Below are 18,809 nucleotides of genomic sequence, written 5' to 3' on the forward strand. Positions count from 1 at the left end.
CCTCTTTGAAGACACCACACTAACTGTAAGCATGACAAAACATTTCTCAAACAAGTCTCTGACCAGCAAAGAAATCAGCAGGCAGAAATTGGCATCAGTCTTGAATTTGAACAAAGTGGTCCTGAGATTAATAGTGGGTGAAAACCAAATGGTAAGTCTAAAATGCTGCCACGCTGCAAAGCACATAATGTTGTTGCAGTAGGCACCTTGGGACAGACCTCTTGAACTATACAGAAATTTACAGATCTGTCTACGTTCTGCTCCACTGCCAACAATGAAGAAGTATTTAAGAGAACTTCTGAGAGTCTTCAATCACTTAAAACATCGGCTCGGGGTAGCCTATGGATTCTCAACACTGAATACATTCAGTAGCTGCTTTCTGACATTGCTGACCTTGCCAAATGCAGACAAAGCACATCTGCGAAAGTGTGAACTGTAGGGCAGTAATATAGAAGATTAAAGGTTTAGAAGAGCACTCAAGCAGACACAAAGCAAACCTGTAAGACCTCTGAAGCATAAGCACAGACTCAATGTACAGAAGGAAACTACAACCTTAAGCTTCTCATTTATAAAGGTGAATACACACACTTCCATACAGATGTGGATATGCAGAAATGGGCCTTGCACATTTTCAGCAGCTCTCCACCAGCTACAGCAAAAAGGCTGTAGCCAGCCTTGTAATAAATCCCAAAATTCCAAACCCCAAACTGAAGTTAACAATTTAGTGGCAGGTGCACACAATTCTCCCCTTCCAACCTACTATCAATACTAAGATGAAAATAATAGAAGTGATGCAAAGTTCCAGGTAAAATTGGACATTCTGAAATGAGATCAATAGAATCACATACAGCAGTATTGGACAAGAGGGAAACGGTTTTTCACTTCTCCCAGGAAGAGGAAAATCAAAAAGCCCATGGCCAGGTAGGACTTCGCTGCGTGGGCAAAAGACAATTCTAAACATTACCTCTCCAACAACTCATGGGAAAAAAATAGAGATGAGATTTGGTAGATTATATACCTTCAGAATATGTAATTATAAGCTTTCTCCATTTACAAGACCACAACTGGACTGGCATGATTTTCAAGTCCAGGAAGCATTTAGCTGTATTTTACCTTTATCAAACCTCATTCAGAAGTTGCTTTTCATTAAAATGTAAAAGGATGCAATTAAATGAAAGCCCCAAGCCCAAGTTACTCATTCAAGTTTCTTTAATAGCATACGAAGAACAGAACTACTGTAACTGAAGACAATCTGCAGAAACAAAGCCTCTTAAGACAACCCTTTCTGATCTTTTATATTCATACAGCTCTGTCAATCAAAATAAAAATCTAGGTCATCTGTACTTTCAGCCAGGATGCAGGAGGAAAAAAAAAGCAGCATATCTCAGGAACCAAAGATTTTCAGTGCATTCCACGGAATACTTGGTAGAGCTTCTGAAACACTTTTCTTTCACCCCAACACCCCTTTCCACCCCACCCCTCATATCAGTTAATTCCAACTTAGATACATTTTCAGATACTCTAAGGCAAAGGAAGAAGGTCAAAGCTGTATTTTTCCTGCCCCAAAAGAATCTAGGATTGAGACTTCTTTATATTTTCAATTGGACTGTATCACACCCATCCTCTAATTGGAAAATAACAAACCCATCACAAAGGATTTGTTTAACATCAAGAAAGATGCACTCTCAGAAGCAGGTTTTTAATCAGTCACAAATTTAGCCTACCAACCAGATCTGCCCTGGGATTTTTTTCCCCCTGCACTCTTAAGAAGCATTTGTCCTGTCAGATGTGTAGCTTTTAAAGGTCTAAGGGAAGATAACTTTTGTGTAAATTTCTTCAGTAGTTTCTAAGCAGCAGCATCAGTTATTTGAACCACTACAATACTGAGCCATCCTCAAAAGGACAGACTTTCCAGCCTCTCCCTACACTTACTGTTTACAATCTCTCCATTTTTCAGAGCGTTTGCTTGAGAAGAAATGGCTCCTGTACAAAGCTCAGCCTCAAAGACACTGGCTGGTGGTCTTCATAGCATCAAAAGGCAAAGAACATCTCACTAAGGATACATCCAGGTACTGAAGAAGGAAGAGCTGAAAAAGCTGTGTGATACAAAGACCAGACGCAAGCTTAGAGAACTTCATGACACAAAGCAGTATAACATCTTTTATACTGGAAACTAGACACCAAATTGGCATAAAGAAAGCTATTGTGAAATAAACTGGTATTTTGCTGTCTTTAAATGGACAGATAATAAACTAACTGGCAAAGTCCATCAAGATAGTTACCCTGATCAATTAATTTTATTCCAGACCACAGAAAAACTAAAAGGCAGATCAGCATAAAATTCACCGTCATGCATGGACAACACAAAGAATTTCAAATGTCAGCTAAGACAAAGAGTTCGCCCAAGAGTTTTGGTTCTGGGAAATCTCTGCAAAAGATGCAAATAACACCTCAAAAGAGAGGGGAAAGGATCCCAACACTTGTGGCTTCCAGTTCACTGGAGGAGAAAGCAGAGCAGGCAAGGAGCACCGCCCCACGTTCCAATTACCTCCAAGGAGGCTCAGCCAGCCCACATGGGCGTATGGAAACATCCTCACCCCCGAGACCATCCAATCCAGCTTCCTGAGCAATGGAGCAAGAACAAGGGGTGGAAGAAATGCCAGACTCCTCCATAGGGAACGGTTAAAAACCTGACAATATGTACACTAACGTACCAGAAGTTTTCATACAGGTAAGAGGGTACTTCAACAAATAAAGTATCCAAGACATTTACATAAACACCTGTTTTGGTTCTCGTGCACTTCAGAGGAATACTAACGCTGATAATTTGCCCACACTACCCACGGAACACCTTCTGAATATGTCACCAAGGTCAGACATGGGAAGGGACCTGCTGTGTGGTTACAAAGGAAAGCACGTAGCCCAAAGACAGCAAGGAAACAGTCGGATCTTTGCATTGGCTTTACTACCTATTCAGCAGGGCAAAACTTCTACTTCATCTTTCAGTCATTCCCACTATTGCTGGCATGCAATGGAAATACTGAAATATAATTTGCATCCAAATTTATTTTTATGGAAGTATTTTCTTTCTACTTGCAATTCCCTTCATTTTGAAAGAAGTCACGCATCAAAAAAAAAAAAATCAACACTCAGGCATAGCAGCAGGGAAAATGGAAGACGTAGGTAAGATTACTTGGCAGAGGACAAAAACAGAGTAAGAGGAAAGTAGATTTGTAAAAGAGTAAGGAGGTAGCCAAAAGGAAGAAATGCATTTAAAACTTTTTTTGAATGCTTGCTGAACATTTAACCTCATTTCTGGCAACTGGGAGGTTGGCTATACACACCACAGAGTAACACAGCGTTAAACTAGTACTATCATGTTTGCATTAAAATTTCCAACAAGATTTCTCAGAAGAGATAGAGCTTCTTCCCCCTGACAGACAGTTCTAGCAGGACTCCAGCTAACCTAGCTTATACTCAACCAACAGCCCAAATGCCTTTCAAATAACTTACATGACACCTTGCAGGACTTTCTGGGGATCAAGGTCAAACAATCTGTCGACGTAGTGGCGGCTGCTAGCCGTTACCTCCTGCAGAGAAAAAAAAAAAAGATTTTTTTCAAAATGTTTAGATCAATTCATATAATGGCTGTTAAACAGGAATAACTAAAGCAACAGCAAGTCTGTTGCTTGTCAAAACCTACCAGGCAAGATAGCAGCAAAACCACAGGATCGTATTCAAATGTGCAATATGTTACTGCTGGGCAACATCTGCACAAAGAATTAACCCTGTGTTTAAGTGTGATTTAAAGAATAAGATGTACTTAATGTGGGTGGCAGCACGTTACAAGTCAAAGCAAGTTAACGGAGTGCTGCTAGGTGCTTGTATGGTTATGAACAGGACACACAAAAGGGGTCTACTTCACTTCCTTCAATTCAAATTTTGTTATGTTCAATTACTACAGAAAAAAAAAAAAAAGATGAATTCCTGTGAGAAAAACTTTATAAGAGCTGTTAATGTTGCTCAAGAACTATGGTGACAAACAAGCTCTTGAAAAGAAGGAAGCTCATATTAACACATTTTGCTGTAGGTTGCCTTATCATTTTTATGCACTGCAAAGACAGTCTTCTGACAGACCCACTGCTGTCCCACACAACTGCAATGGGGCAGCAGCACAATGTTCTCCATGACATTCCCATCCCTCCTGTATAAGACAAAGCGAGCTCTCGTCTCAGCAACAGGACCATGCTTGTAAGCCAAACACTTGCGCAGCAATGACTTATTCTCTTTGAGAAGATCTAAAGTTGGAGATACAAAGTATTCCAAAAAAACATGAGTGGGAAAGGGGAAGGTAATTTTCCCTCTGGGTTCTCACAAACACGTGACAGAATGTACTTCCATTATCTCACTTTTTTTTTTCTTTTTTGCCAACTCAATGTTTAGTCTTTCCCCACTTTTTCCAACAGTTTTCCATGAAAGAAGCTATGAAGGAATTGCAAACTCTCCATTGCTTTGCAATCATCTACTCTTGGCTAAACCTGTGCCTGCTCTCCTGGAGACAGCAAGAATTGCCAGCAGCATGCCGGGGTCTCACAGAAGACTGAAAGGAGAACCTGGTGGCAGCAGGACCCCTCTGCCTGCAAGAATACTGTTAAGTTATGCTACGTAAAGTCCTACAGGTGAGCCCTTAAGGTAAGTCATTCCTATTTATGGTCTGATTTTTGGGTGGCGCTGTGTGGAGCCAGGAGCTAGACTTGATGACCTTTATGGGTCCTTTCCTATTTGGGATATTCTACGATCCTCCATGTAGCAAAAACAGTATTTTTGAGGAGAACAGGGAACTTCCATCTGCCTGGTCCAAATAGTTATACGCAGAGGCATTCTGGATTTTGGAGATCCCTCTGCCTTCTGTTTCTAAAATATCCTGGTTTATCAGCTCCTGGGGCTGCAATGAGCAGAAGGGCATTCGTACCCAAGCCACCAAGTTCTCCGGGCAGGACCCAAAAAAGAAGAATTTACCAACACCATCAGTTTCGCAGGATTCTCACTTAGTAAGAAATCCTACGCTGGAGAAACAGAACACCGGCAGCGCGACCCGGGCCGCTCGGCGCAGTGCCTGCCGCGTGCCCCGCACATCTCGGCGGGCCGGGGCCGACCCGCAGCGCTCTCCCTAAGGAGGGGAACGCGCGGCAGCTGTCAGAGCCTTTCCGCAGCGGCAGCGCCCAGCCCGCCCCCTCCCTACAGGGCCCGGGGAGCAGCGCTGGGCGCGGGCAGCCCCGCTGCGTGGGAGCGGGCAGGGGTTGGCCGGAGCCCGCCGAGCGCCGCCGCGCGGTACCGCTGAAGGAGTTCGGCGGCACCCGCAGCGCGGCGGGGAGCAGGGGCAGCGTAAGGCGCGTCACCGGGAGCGGGGCGGGCGGGGGAATACGGTGGAGCACCTCGTGAGGTGCCATGCTGCCAACGCAGAGAGGAGGGCGGCGCTGCAAGAACCCCCGGCGGGGAGAAGTTATCGGGACGGGGGCACGCGAGGGAGCGGCCGCCCAACCGCCGCCCGCCTCACGCCGCGGCCCGGCCCCGGCCCGCGCCCCCCGCGACGCCGCACAAAGCGCCGGGGCAGGTACCGGGCGCTCCCCGCCGCCCGCGCAGCCCAAGGTCAGGCCCGGCCCCACGGCAGGAGACCGCCTCCCCGCCCCAGCTCCGAAGGCCCCCGCCGGCCACGCTAAGGGGCCGCGGCACTCACCGAAAGGACGCTCATGCGGAGCGGCGCCTCCAGCACGCACGCCATCTTGGCGGACGCAGCAGCACCAACAGCTCCGCCGGCGTCACGCGCACGCCGCTGCTACCGCCGCCGCTGGGCACGGCCTCATCGCGGGGCGCTGCGCCGCTGAGCGGGATGGCGGGGGGGGGTGCGCGGGGGGCGGAGCGCCGCAGCCTCGCGGGCAGCGAATCGGCCGATGCCGAAACGCCGCTGCCTGCCGCCAGGGCACATGCGCGATAGGTTCGGCGCGAGGCGCATGCGCACACCGTCACGGCCTCGGTAAGGCCGGCGGGAAGCGGGAGGGGCTGTCTCAGAGCGCCGGCAGGGTGGGAACGTGAGGGGCTGCGGGGCCGCCCCCCGAACTTTAAGGGGGAAGCGGGCTGCGCTGAGGGTCCTCGTCCCGCGCCTTACCCCGGAATGAGTGGAAAGCCCGGAGCACGCTTAACACCGAGCGTGCTGTGCTCTTTCCGTCCGTCCCTTGCTGGGGATGAAGCAGGAGGGGGAATTCCTTCCCGTGGTGTTGCTCTCAGGGTGTTTTCCCTAAAACTTCCTTTAAAAGACTCTGCGCCTTAGGAACTGACTGAACCTTGTTAGTTTGTCTCAGCTTTTTACATACTTTTTCGGAGTACTTGGTCTTCTTAACCTAAGAAGCATCAAGTTGACAGCTACAAATGACTCCTATGCGTAAGAGGCTGTCGCGGAGAGGGACCCACGCAGTACGGATGGGTGCCCCGAACTGCAGAGGACACAGGCAACTGCGAGGCAGGGCGCAGTGACTGTATAGAGCTGCTATGGGTCATACTAGAAAAAATATATTTGTGTTATTGTCATGGTTTTATGATTTTTGGTTATCGGTACTCCACATCATAACATCATGTAGTGAATGTACCTGGTTCTCAGAAGAGAAGGACTACAACATTCCCCACGGTACTTTGCTCCTCTGTTACCATTTTCCAGCCGGAGGGAAAAGATAAAAGCTCACAGTATAAAAACTTGCAGATCACGAGACCTCGCCCTTTTTTCTGCCGTCTCTCATCTTGGCAGCACCTCGCTCTCCAGCCGTCTTATCGTCGGTAGTAGAGTAAGGCCTACCTTGATTTTGGGACATTCTCTCTCTCTGTATTGGATTTATCAGCTTAAATTGTAATTATATTGTATTATAGTGTGTTGTTTTGCATTCCGATATTTTATTCAGTAAATTAGTTTGTTTCTCCTCAGATTGTTGCCGCTGTTCTTTGCTCTCAGGGCCATCTCCTTACCCTTTTCCCAGGGCGTGGGCCCATGGGTCTCCCGTCCCCTTTGTCACGGAGCCGGGCCGAACACCCGTAAACCGTTGACAGTTATTTACATTTACATCCACACTCTGCTCAGTGGATGCTAATATACTTCACTTTAAAAAATTATAAAATGATAGAATGGTTTGAGTTAGAAGGGACTCTTAAGATCATCTAGTTCCAACCCCTTGCTATAAGCAGGAACACCTCCCTCTAGTCGAGGTTGCTCACAGCCCCATCTAGCCTGGCCTTGAGTGCTTCCAGGGAGGGGGCATCCTTAGCCTCACTGGGCAGCCTGTTCCAGTGTCCCACCACCCTCACAGTAAAGAATTTCTTCCTAATATCTAGTCTAAATCTACCGTCTTCCAGTTTAAAGCCATTTCCCCTCATTCTGTCGCTACTTGCCCTTACGAAAATTCCCCCCCCCAGCTTTCCTGTAGGCCCCTTCAGGTACTGGAAGGCTGCTATAAGGTCTCCTTGGAGCCTTCTCTTCTCCAGGCTGAAGAGCCACAGCTCTCTGAGCCTGTCCTCGTAGCGGAGGTGCTCCAGCCCTCTCATCATCTTCACGGCCCTCCTCTAGACCCACTCCAATAAATCCATGTCCTTCTTGTGTTGGGGGCTCCAGAACTGGACAGAGTACTCCAGGTGGGGTCTCATGAGAGCAGAGTAGAGGGGCACAATCACCTCCCTCGACCTGCTGGGCACACTTCTCTTGATGCAACCCAGGATATGGTTGGCCTTCCGGGCTTCACGCACACATTGCCAGCTCATGTTGAATCTTTCATCAACCGACACCCCCAAATCCTTCTCATCAGGGCTGCTCTCAAGCCATTCTCTGCCCAACCTGTATCTGTGCTTGGGATTGCCCTGACACAGGTGCAGGACCTTGCACTTGGCCTTGTCAAACTTCATGAGGTTGGCATGGGCCCCCCTCTCAAGCCTGTCCAGGTCCCTCTGGATGGCATCCCTTCCCTCTATAATGTCTACTGCACCACACAGCTTGGTGTCATCTGCAAACTTGCTGAGGGTGCACTCAATCCCACTGTCCATGTCACCTACAAAGGCGTTATATAACGCTGGTCCCAGCACTGATCCCTGAGGAACACCAATTGTCACCAATCTTCACTTGGACATTGAGTCATTGACTGCACTCTCTGAGTGCGACCATCCAGCCAGTTCCTTATCCAGTGAGTGGTCCATCCATCAAAGCCATTTTTCTCCAATTTGGCGACCAGGATGTCATGAGGGACAGTGTCAAATGCTTTGCACAAGTCCAGGTAGATGACGTCAGTTCCTCTTCCTCTATCCACTGATGATGTAACTTCATCATAAAAGGTCACTGAGTTTGTCAGGCATGACTTGCCCTTGATGAAGCCATGTTGGTTACCACTAATCACCTCATCTTTAATTTCCCATGTGCCTCAGTAGGGCCTTCAGATCTGCTACATGATCTTGCAGGCACAGAGGTGAGACTGACTGGCCTGTAGTTCCCTTATCTTCTTTTCTTTCCTTCTTGAAAATGGGGGTTATGTTTTCCCTTTTCCAGTCACTGGGAACTTCACCAGACTGCCACAGCCTTTCAGATGCGATGGATAATGGCTTGGAAACTTCATCCACCAGTTCCCTCAGAACCCGTGGATGGGTCTCATCGGGTCCCATGGGTTTGTGCACCTTCAGGTTCAATAGATAGTCTTGAACCTGATCTTCACTTACAGCAGGCAGATCTACCTTCTTCAAGTTCTTACCATTGCTTTCTGCATCTTGGGCAGTATGGCTAGAGCCCTTGCCAGTGAAGACTGAGGCAAAGAAGTCACTGAGCACCTCAGCCTTCTCCATATCCCTCATTACCAGGTCTCGTTTCCTTCCAGAGAGGGTAAGTCCAGGAGCTCCTTGCTGAACCACAGAGGCCTCCTAGCATTCTTGCCTGCCTGCCTTCTTCTTGAGATGCACTGCTTCTGGGCTTTGAGGAGATGGTCCTTGAATACCAGCCCGCTATCTTGGGCCCCTCTTCCCTCCAGGGCTTTCTCCCATGTCACCCTGCCAAGCAGTTCCCTGAAGAGTTCAAAGTCTGCTCTCCCCCTCTAGAGAGATTCTGAATCTCCAGAGATTCAGAAGTTAGTATTCCATCTTCGCATTCTCCTGCTTTCTAGAAAGCCAAAAGTCATTAAGCAAAAAGGGCGAGTGTGACAATAAAACAATTAAAAACATACAACAAAATGTCAAAACATTGACATTTGCTAGCTCTTGAATACTTGTATGCATTTTTTTTTTTCCATAATGGACTGCTGAGAAACAAAATGCATCTCAGAACATGAAACTGATGGTAAAGACGGAAGTTGAAGTGTTTGCCTGCTACAACCCACACCCCCAATCAATTTCACTCATGGTTCCCTGTCCAGTTCTCTTCTCCTGTAAAGATGCTTTCTTCTTCACACAGCTTGGGCTTTGGAGGAATAAAAGCGTAGTGGAGGTGCTTCTGATCCTGAGGGTGGAACAGTCCTGACTGTTTCAGAGCGCTCTCTGACTCTGAAAGCTCAGAGCTTCAAAACACCAGCAGAACTTCTGTGTGTCATCAGACCCACTAGTTCTACAGTCTATAGTACTTAAAAACATCATTTTAATTAATCCATTAAGTTTTGTTATCCTCACAGCCTTTGAAGCCAAAAAACATTGTGGATTTGTTTGCTAGTAATTCAGAGCGAACAGAAGAATAAGAGTAGAAGTAAAACTTCAATTTCCAAGATCTGTATCCTGGCAGCTCTTGTTCTCCCTCAGGTTTATGAAGGTATTTTGGAAAATTCCAAGCCAAGGTTTAAGAACTGGGCAAGTTACATACTAATGAAGAGAGTGGCAGGCAAAAAGTGTAGGCTAAAGATAACAGTAGGCATTGCTGTCTCAAGAGACTTACTATCGGATTACATGACAACACAACCTTAATTAGTAAGAATTGAGACAGTGCCAATGTTCACATTTAGGAAGCTACATAGTTGCATTTTAATTTTAAGATATGTTTCTCAACTTTTAAGAAACAGCACATGAGTATTTAAGAACAGACATGTACTCTTCCATGGTCCTCATAAAACTCATGCTACAAATTAAGAGACATGGTTCTCTACCAAAAAAAAGTATTAGAATCCAAAACTAGACAATACACATAGTTATGTTTATGACCGTGAAGGTTTTCTACAGCATGAATGTCACCAGAAACAAAGTCTTCACTCTTCTATTGCTGTTTGGTTATCCTGGGAATTCTGCTTTCCAATTTGTCCATAGAGTTATTGCATATGCTACTTGGTATTAAAAAAAATAGTATAAAACAAGACAAAAGCAATAAAAACAAATAGTTCAATCTTACAAGTCAGACATCCCCTCACTTTGATTTGAGTTACAGTTTAAGAGCTCTTGTTAAACAAGCATGGTGAATCTTGTATAGCAGTACAGCACAGGATACTGAGTAAACACTGATAACCAAGAACTGGAGCAAAAATCAGCTGATTATACATGACCCTTAAATCCTTTGACAAAGTACTTTGTTACAGAACTTCACTGTGACTTAAACGTTTAATCCAGCAAAACATTCTTCCCTGCAAGAGGTACACTGTGCCTCTTCAGCTGAAGGAAATAGCATGATTAAGATCAAATAATGTTAAAAGCATGAGTAGTTCACCATAGTTCTTACCACCTTTGCATAAAAAGGTAGGGAGAGAACTTAGTTATATATCATATAGTGTTATTTTGTTTCATCTTCATCCTCTGCAGCATAGATGGCTTGATTCCTTCTCTTAATTTTAATACCACTGTTCCCATTTTCACTACCACCAACACGCTTTAAAGATCTCTCATTCAAGCTCTTCTCTTCCACCTGCTTATTCACACCAGATTTCTCCAGTTCCTCATTAGTAGAGTCCATAGCATCATCAGATGATACCGCCATGGAATCTGGCATGATCCTGATGTCAGAAAAACTTGCAGAAAACTCAGGAGGATGATCAGGGGAAGGATCTACAGAACACGTGCTCAAGTCTTCATCACCACCTTCATCATCCAGCATTATTTCATCTGGATTAATGGATGAAAGCCCAGAGTTATCTGTATTATATTCACTAGGTTCCTCTACTGACCCACTACTGTCCATCTCCTCTTCTTCCTCTTCATATTCTCCACGTACTGAGCTCTCCTCTTTAACTTGCTGGATTCTGTCATTGATGTCAGTGAGGCCAAACTGGGCACAAAACTCAGTGGTCTGTGGATTGATGGTGTGAACTGGTTCCATGTGTTTTTGGGGCTTGCTGGGATCATAACAAGCAGCTGTCAAGGTGAAGTTACAAGGAATTTTGAGGTTATGATTCAGCTCTTCTAACACCTCTTTGATGGCCTCTTCCGTTGCACTGTAATCCCACCTAAATAAGCGCATCAAGTTAATAAGAGTGCAGCTAATCAAAAGCTATTTTCTGTTCCCATTGCAAAGAATAACCTTTAAACATGAGTAACAAATTCACCTTACACAGACAGTTTCTCAAACTTTTTTTCCTGGAAGGCATATTACCTTAGGGCAATACTGACACTCTGCTCTCCCCAGCAGAGTCTCTGTATTATGCCAGCCGACTCAGTGAACATTCACACACCCACCCCATAATCCAGCCTGACTTTCAGTTGCACAGTAATTGACAAGGTAATCAGCCACCATGTATTTTTGGCCCCTCAAATGGTGCTATCCAAAGTTTGCAAATGAAATTAGCTGCTTCTGTAGAGTAGTAAAAATGTTGTAAGCTCTAAGAGCACAACTTGTCATCATCCCTTTTGTTTTCCATGGCATTTATCAAATCCTAAACATATTAGAGACTGCAGAAGAACAGAGAAACACAATAATAAAATACGTATAATTCCAGCCTGTTTAAGTCACGCTTTACTTTCTACTTTGCAAGCTACTTACTTTGCATGGAGGCCATTATTTTCAGGCACATTCCATGAGTTCTGAGTCACATTAATAAGACTGTTGGTGGCCTTGAGGACTGCAATCCATTCAGCATCATACTCCAGTGAGTCACCCGCAGTAGGATCATGCTCAATGTCTATTATCTGTTCAAAAGAAATAGACAAACAAAAAAAAGATTCGATATTTCTTTTGATACCAGAAACTGATTAAAGTTTGGAGCGTTACTTCCATGGCACAGAGTTTTAACTAAATTTGAAGTACACTAAACTAATAGTCTCAATCAATCAAGTCCTCTCAAGTCAGCCATACCTAGGAACTTATTGCCAAAAAGGGGTCAGAAAGGACAATCTAAGATTATAAAAGGCACTTCCATAACATTTCTCTATTTTATCTTATAGCAATTGAAAATCAGCTCTCTCTTCTCACTGCTGCCAGCTATGGACAGTTAGACATCTTAGAAGAAAGTACGAATTAAAGAGTAAGAAAATTATGTCTTCTAAGAAGAAACACGTACAGAATTGACAGCAACGGTTATTTTGCTATGTACGTTCTTAGCACAGCAATGAGGTTAACATCAATTATTTTTAAACATTTTCAACAGATGACCAATTGAAGCCCAAATCACTTTGTCTTCAGTGACGTTGACCCAAATCAAACTATTCAGATTAGCCAAACCGCACCAGTCAGCTCTGATTTTAAATAATATATAAAACAATTCAATTTCTTAACGTAGTTCAAAACAGAGCTAAACAGAGGTAGATGATCACACTGCTGAAAGTACTCTTATTGTAGATCAGTTTCACTATGGGATTTTAAGCAAGGACTAGCAGCCCAGTGTGCCTTCACACAGCAAAAGCCCACTATCCTCAGACTCTCTCCCATCTTCAGAAGTAGCTAGGGCAAACAGATCCTACCTTACATCCTAAAGACAGATAATTAATTATCTTACCTTTAAGTCAACAAATAAAAGCTACTTTAAAGTAAAACTAAGACTTGACTGCCTTCGAAGAACAAGCTCTCAGTAGCTCCATCCTTTCATATCAAAGGGCTTCAGATTCATCCATCTCTACAGATGGCACTGCAGGCAGCATGCACACGCTATGACATGAACACTATTTGCATTTGGAAAATCAGTTTGACGCTTACATTAAAGACTCCTACAGCCTTCCATCGCCCTTCCTAGCTAAGATATGCACCAAACAAAATGAAGTAGAACCATGCTCCTAGGAAGTCACGTGGTATTCACTGGAAACGAACTGCAGTACTCAACTTACAAATTCAGATAGGAACAAGTCATAAATCCAGGTACGAAGGAAGTCACTATCTGACCCAAACTAGTTCAAGAAAGCACCAGAAGAGCCTCAAAACAGGATTTCATTTTAAGTCTGACCCTTACCAGAAATGCACAACAGGAGATTCAATTCAGATTAAAGTAGAGCTACTAATCAATTAAGAAAAGGAATTGTTCTGAACTGCAAGAAAATGGTAGGAAAAAAGCAAACATCTCATCTGCATGACAGGACATCAGATCTACTTAGTTCAAGAACAATATTTACAAAGACAATTCCACCCATGCACCATTTCTAGTTTTTCCTAGTTCTTGTCAGTTCCTCCATTTATCAGAACTATTCTTCAGCTTATATCTGAGCACAGCACTCAGTAGTTCAGGCAAATACTTAAATTACTTAGAGTGAAAACCCACTGCACACGGTCATCACCTGCAGAAAGTCTCTGTGAGGCAGACATTTATCCAGAGCCAAAAACTTGGTTGCTTTTGGTAGCTCTTCTTTGGACTTTGTCTAGGAAACAGAAAGTGTTACCAGTCATTACCATTTCTATGAAATTTGACTATTCCAAACAAGTTATATATAGAAATTTAAAAGCGCAATTTACACATCAAAATGGTTTTGAAATAGAGAAACAGCATAGGATTATAAGAATGGGATGGAGGGATAAAGGGAAGGACAGACATCAGCAAAAATCTAAAAAAATTTGAATACTGATGACAGCAAGATAAAACAAGAGCCACAGGTCTCCCTCAAACAAGGCAGCTGAGCACATCTAGCTTTGATGCCAAAAGAAAACCTTTAACATAATTACGAACAGACTCGAGTCCAGAAGATCTAGAGTTCCATTTCTACAGCTAATGAATTGCAAATAAGAACAGCACATCACCACTTTCAGCAACAACTCAAAGAAAGATCAGTTTCAACCTACGGGGACTGTTTTTGTTTGTTTGTTTGTTTTTTGTTTGTTTTTTTATTTTTTTTTAATCCTACCTAGCCAGCCAGACAACTTCACTGGTCAAGATTTAAAGGTAACCTCCCTATCTCAGGTTAACCGCTACCATCTCATTTGCTTCTCTATCACTGTTTTGAAGTTTTATCCTTCCTCGATAAAATGGGGGAAAAGGGCACTTTTCTGTGAAATTCCAATTCAGAAGTTTAAAGTGCAGTAGCTTTAGTTATTTCATGCTACCCTGAAGATGAGGTGGTAAGCACCTCTGATTGATGACATCTCTAATTTACATAAGCTAGTAATTTCAGGACCACTTAATGCTTTGGGACTTCAGCTGAGTTTTATTTAGTAAGCAAATACATTTTAAGAAGATGCTTTCCTGGACATGATTACCTGCATTAGGACTTTGAAACGATTAGATTACACAGACACTCTTGGTTTTATTCTTTACCTCATGTTGCATGAAAGCTGCAAATTTAACATGGAGATGTGCTGAAAACCAGTAATTTGGTTTCAGATGCTGCAGAAGCTCTGAAGCAGCAGGACTTCCTAACGTGTTGCTCTCCACTTCTTGACGGAAGAAGGATTTCATTTTAAGAAGCTGTTTCTTGTTCCCGTAGTGATATATGCTCCGTGGCCAATCATGTGACATAAATATGTCCATTGGATGCTTTAACTATCAAGCAAAAAAATACATACAGTATAAGTAAAACAGGCACAAGAAAGAAATGTAAAAATTAAACATTACTAGACAACATGCAATAGCAAGTGCTCTCCTTCTGATCGGATATAGTTAGCTGTGCGCACTAGGCTCCCTTTTCAAAGGGACTGAGCGTAACAGTGAGCATATCTCTCAGATGGTCTTTGAGGTTGCTGAGGGACTCTATTCTCCATGGATCACACTACACCTTCTCGGGTCTGTCAGCTGCGTTTTACATATACTACCTTGTAAGACAGATGAGATCATTGCAGTAAGCATCAGGCAATCAGGCAAAAAAAGCTTTTAAAAGCTTTGTTTAGAAGAGATAATGGTTAAACATAATATGTTAAACATAATATTTTTCCTCAAACGAGCCTATGCCCTTAGAAGTCTAGTCAATGTTTTTAGTACATCTCGGTTCAACATTCAATATATTTCCATCAACTGTATCAGAACACAATTCTAGATGAAACCTAAGGCCAACTAACAAGAAATTCGGGGATGTGCATTTACAAGGGCAGCAAATCCTTGTGCCATTTTTAGCATCTCTGTATGTTCTAAACACTTCAGTGCTCAATGACAACCTGAATAATCACTCACAAGACAATTATAAATACACACATTCATACTGCAGTCTTAGCCACAGAGTAGCCCTTGTGACAACGGGGAGAGTAGGATCAATAATAATGCTAATCTGTCCCTTGCATTTCTAGCTGTAGGATCAAAAAATCTTCAACGGCTGTGATTTGAGATCAGCTCATCCAGCTGGTTCAAGGTTGATTAGTAAGCTTTGTATCAACCAGCTCAGATGTTAGAAAAAGTAGCATGCATCTCCCTAAAGCTAACAAAACTGCAACACTGCAGTACAGCAGGACTAGTTCCCTTCTGTGATCCTCAGCCAATTTAACAAAGTATCTCCCACACCTGCCCGATTCAGATCAAATCTGCACCACTACACAATGTGGTAAAGGAGATAGCAGGAATAAAAGAATAGCAGTGGGATCACAGGCAGTATAAAATGACCTGCTAAAGATACCTGAGATTTGTTTGTATGATTTACTATCTAGCAGCATGCTTTTCAAAACAGCTGTAACATCTCACTTTTCATAGAATCACAGAATGGCCTGGGTTGAAAAGAACCTCTAAGATCATTGAGTTTCAACCCCTCTGCTGAGTGCAGAGTCACCAACCACTAGACCAGGCTGCCCAGAGCCACGTCCAGTCTGGCCTTGAACGCCTCCAGGGATGGGGCATCCACAACCTCCCTGGGCAACCTGTTCCAGTGCGTCACACCCTCTGTGTGAAAAACTTCCTCCTAATATCTAACCTGCATCTCCCCGTCTCAGTTTAAAACCATTCCCCCTTGTCCTATTGCTATCCACCCTCATGAACAATCATTCCCCCTCCTGTTTATATGCTCCCTTCAAGTATTGGAAGGCCACAATGAGGTCTCCCCGGAGCCTTCTCTTCTCCAAACTCAACAAGCCCAGTTCCCTCAACCTTTCTTCACAGTAGAGGTGCTCCAGCCCTCTGATCATCTTAATCGCCCTCCTCTGAGCTCGTTCCAAGAGCTCCATGTCTTTCTTGTGGTGGGGCCCCCAGGCCTGGACACAGTACTCCAGATGGGGCCTCGCAAGAGTTTTTTGTTTGTTTGTTTGTTTTAAATTAACAAATAACATTTACCATTGGTTTGGGGTTTTTTTGTTTGTTTGTTCTTTTTAAGAAGACAAACAAACAACAACAAAAAACACAACAGACTTTTCACCAACCTGCTTAAGTTTGAAGACTTCAATGTTCCTGACATGGTAAGCACTTCTAATTGTTTGCTGGTTGTATGGTGGACATTCAAAGTGGCCTGGAACGTTGAGAAAAGAACAGTTGTCCAACAGAGATTTTGTACCTCTCGGGTAAGGTAAGACAGCATTCCTCATTATTTCCCATATCCCTTACTCACAGTCACACCACACCACCACATGCCATACCTATACAGAGAGCTATTTGCTGCACAGCCGTGCAGTGTACGTATCTACCTGAGCCAGTTAATATCATAGAATCATAAAGGTTGGAAATGACTTCTAAGATCAAGTCCAACCATTGACCCATCTCCAATGAACCGTGCCTCTCAGTGCCACATCTCCATATCTTGACCACCTCCAGGGATGGTGACTCCTCTGTTGCCCAGGGCACTGTGTTCCATCAGGTCTACACCTGCATGCACACTGACAGCCACAAAATGTAAAGTGGATAGAAACAAGAAAAAGGCATCAACAGAGAACAAACTCTAAAACTACTTTTCCAGTAGTTACCGTTCTCACCTCAAGTCTTTTCTCCCACAAGCAACATCCAGACAAAGAAACTGTATGTTTGATAACAACAAATTTAGTTAAAACCAATAGGTATTAAAGAGAATTAAGTGTTCCAAAAAAACTACTCGGTGCTTGGCAGCTTGAAAGCCACCTCCAAAGCTCCTCTGGAGCAGCATGCCGCTAAGGGAGCATGTCATGGTTTTATGATTTTCGGTTACTGGTACTCCACATCATAACATCATGTAGTGAATGTACCTGGTTCTCGGAAGAGAAGGACTACTACATTCCCCACGGCACTTTGCTCCTCTGTTACCATTTTCCAGCCGGAGGGAAAAGATAAAAGCTCGCAGTATAAAAACTTGCGGATCACGAGACCTCGTCCCTTTTTTCCGCTGTCTCTCGTCTTGGCAGCACCTCGCTCTCCACCTGTCTTATCGTCGGTAGTAGAGTAAGGCCTACCTTGACTTTGGGACATTCTCTCTCTCTGTATTGGATTTATCAGCTTAAATTGTAATTATTGTGTGTTGTACTATAGTGTGTTGTTTTGCATTCCGATATCTTATTTAGTAAATTAGTTTTGTTTCTCCTCAGATTGTTGCCGCTGTTCTTTGCTCTCAGGGCCATCTCCCTACCCTTTTCCCCTTTTCCCGGGACGTGGGCCCTTGGGTCCCCCGTCCCCTTTGTCACGGAATCAGGCCTAACGCCTGTAAACCGTTGACAGAGCATCCATTCTGCCATGCCTTTAGCAATGAGACGGACTGAGCTGCCTGTCTGCTGGCCCCCAGTATCATTTGTGAGTCGATCTCTGGCACCAAGCTCTTAGACATGCACGCATAAAGCTGAAGGGAACCGAACCCCGCTCGGGCTGCCCCCCACTCCTGTCATACCTTTCCGGTAGTCGTGCGACTTGAAGATGCCCGAGATGCCGCCGATCCTCACGCCGCGGAACCGCACCACGCCCGCGTAACCTGTAGAGAGGAGCGGAGCGGAGCGGCGCGGCGCGTCACGGCCGGGCCAGGAACGGCACCGGGGGGTGGGGGGGGCGGGGGGAGGAGCCGCACATACCAAGGTAGTAGATGTTGGGCGCCACCCACCCGCCGTAGGGCAGTTCCTGCAGGTGGTTGGAGGCCTCGTGGTTCCCGCCGATGAACACCGTCAGCACCGGGGCCTTCTTCTCTCCGGAGTAGTACCTGCGGGGGGGGACACGGCACGCTGCGGCGGGGAGGCGGGGCCGGGCGGGCCGAGCCGGCGGCACTCACCGGTAGAACGTCTGCATGTGGCGGTACTTGGCTGGCACGGCCATGCAGCGCAGGTCCGCCTCGTTGCGCACGGCCTGGAAGTCGCCGCAGCAGAGCAGCAGGTCAGGCCGCACGTTGTGCCGCCGCTGCAGCAGCTCCAGCGTCTCGTACATCTTGTCCAGCGCGCCGTGGCAGCAACCCGCCACCGCCACCTTCATCCTGCCGCCGGGCCACCGCGCAGGCGTCGCGGGGCGGTGACGCAAAAGGGGCGCGCGGCGCCTGCGCACATCCCTGGGCGCGAGCCAGGCTCGGTCAGCGGGGCGCTGCTGCGCGGGGCGCTGCTGCGCGGGGCGCTGCTGCGC

General features: G+C 45.2%; 2 protein-coding genes across 4 annotated transcripts in view; both read right to left on the reverse strand.

The window, feature by feature from the left end:
• ARMC8 (armadillo repeat containing 8) overlaps nucleotides 1-6,429 on the reverse strand; it is a 62,528-nt gene extending 56,099 nt beyond the window's left edge. For 2 of the 3 annotated variants that reach the window (XM_021395153.1, XM_021395151.1), the window contains exons 1-2: nucleotides 5,738-6,429; nucleotides 3,514-3,590 (exon numbers count right to left, since the gene is read on the reverse strand). In XM_021395153.1, the coding sequence (XP_021250828.1) occupies nucleotides 3,514-3,590; nucleotides 5,738-5,782 (122 nt within the window). In that variant the 5' untranslated portion in view covers nucleotides 5,783-6,429. The remainder of the gene's footprint in view (nucleotides 1-3,513; nucleotides 3,591-5,737) is intronic. The other variant, XM_021395152.1, reaches the window with a different exon arrangement.
• Nucleotides 9,994-18,725, reverse strand: DBR1 (debranching RNA lariats 1). Its single transcript, XM_021396101.1, has 8 exons — nucleotides 18,469-18,725; nucleotides 18,275-18,399; nucleotides 18,097-18,177; nucleotides 16,673-16,758; nucleotides 14,655-14,879; nucleotides 13,684-13,764; nucleotides 11,963-12,108; nucleotides 9,994-11,429 (listed from the first exon to the last, which is right to left on the reverse strand). The coding sequence occupies exons 1-8, from the start codon at nucleotides 18,663-18,665 to the stop codon at nucleotides 10,760-10,762; spliced, it is 1,611 nt and encodes a 536-aa protein (XP_021251776.1). The 5' UTR covers nucleotides 18,666-18,725; the 3' UTR covers nucleotides 9,994-10,759.

Source organism: Numida meleagris, chromosome 4, assembly GCF_002078875.1.
Source record: "Numida meleagris isolate 19003 breed g44 Domestic line chromosome 4, NumMel1.0, whole genome shotgun sequence".
In the NCBI taxonomy this organism is placed as follows: domain Eukaryota; kingdom Metazoa; phylum Chordata; class Aves; order Galliformes; family Numididae; genus Numida; species Numida meleagris.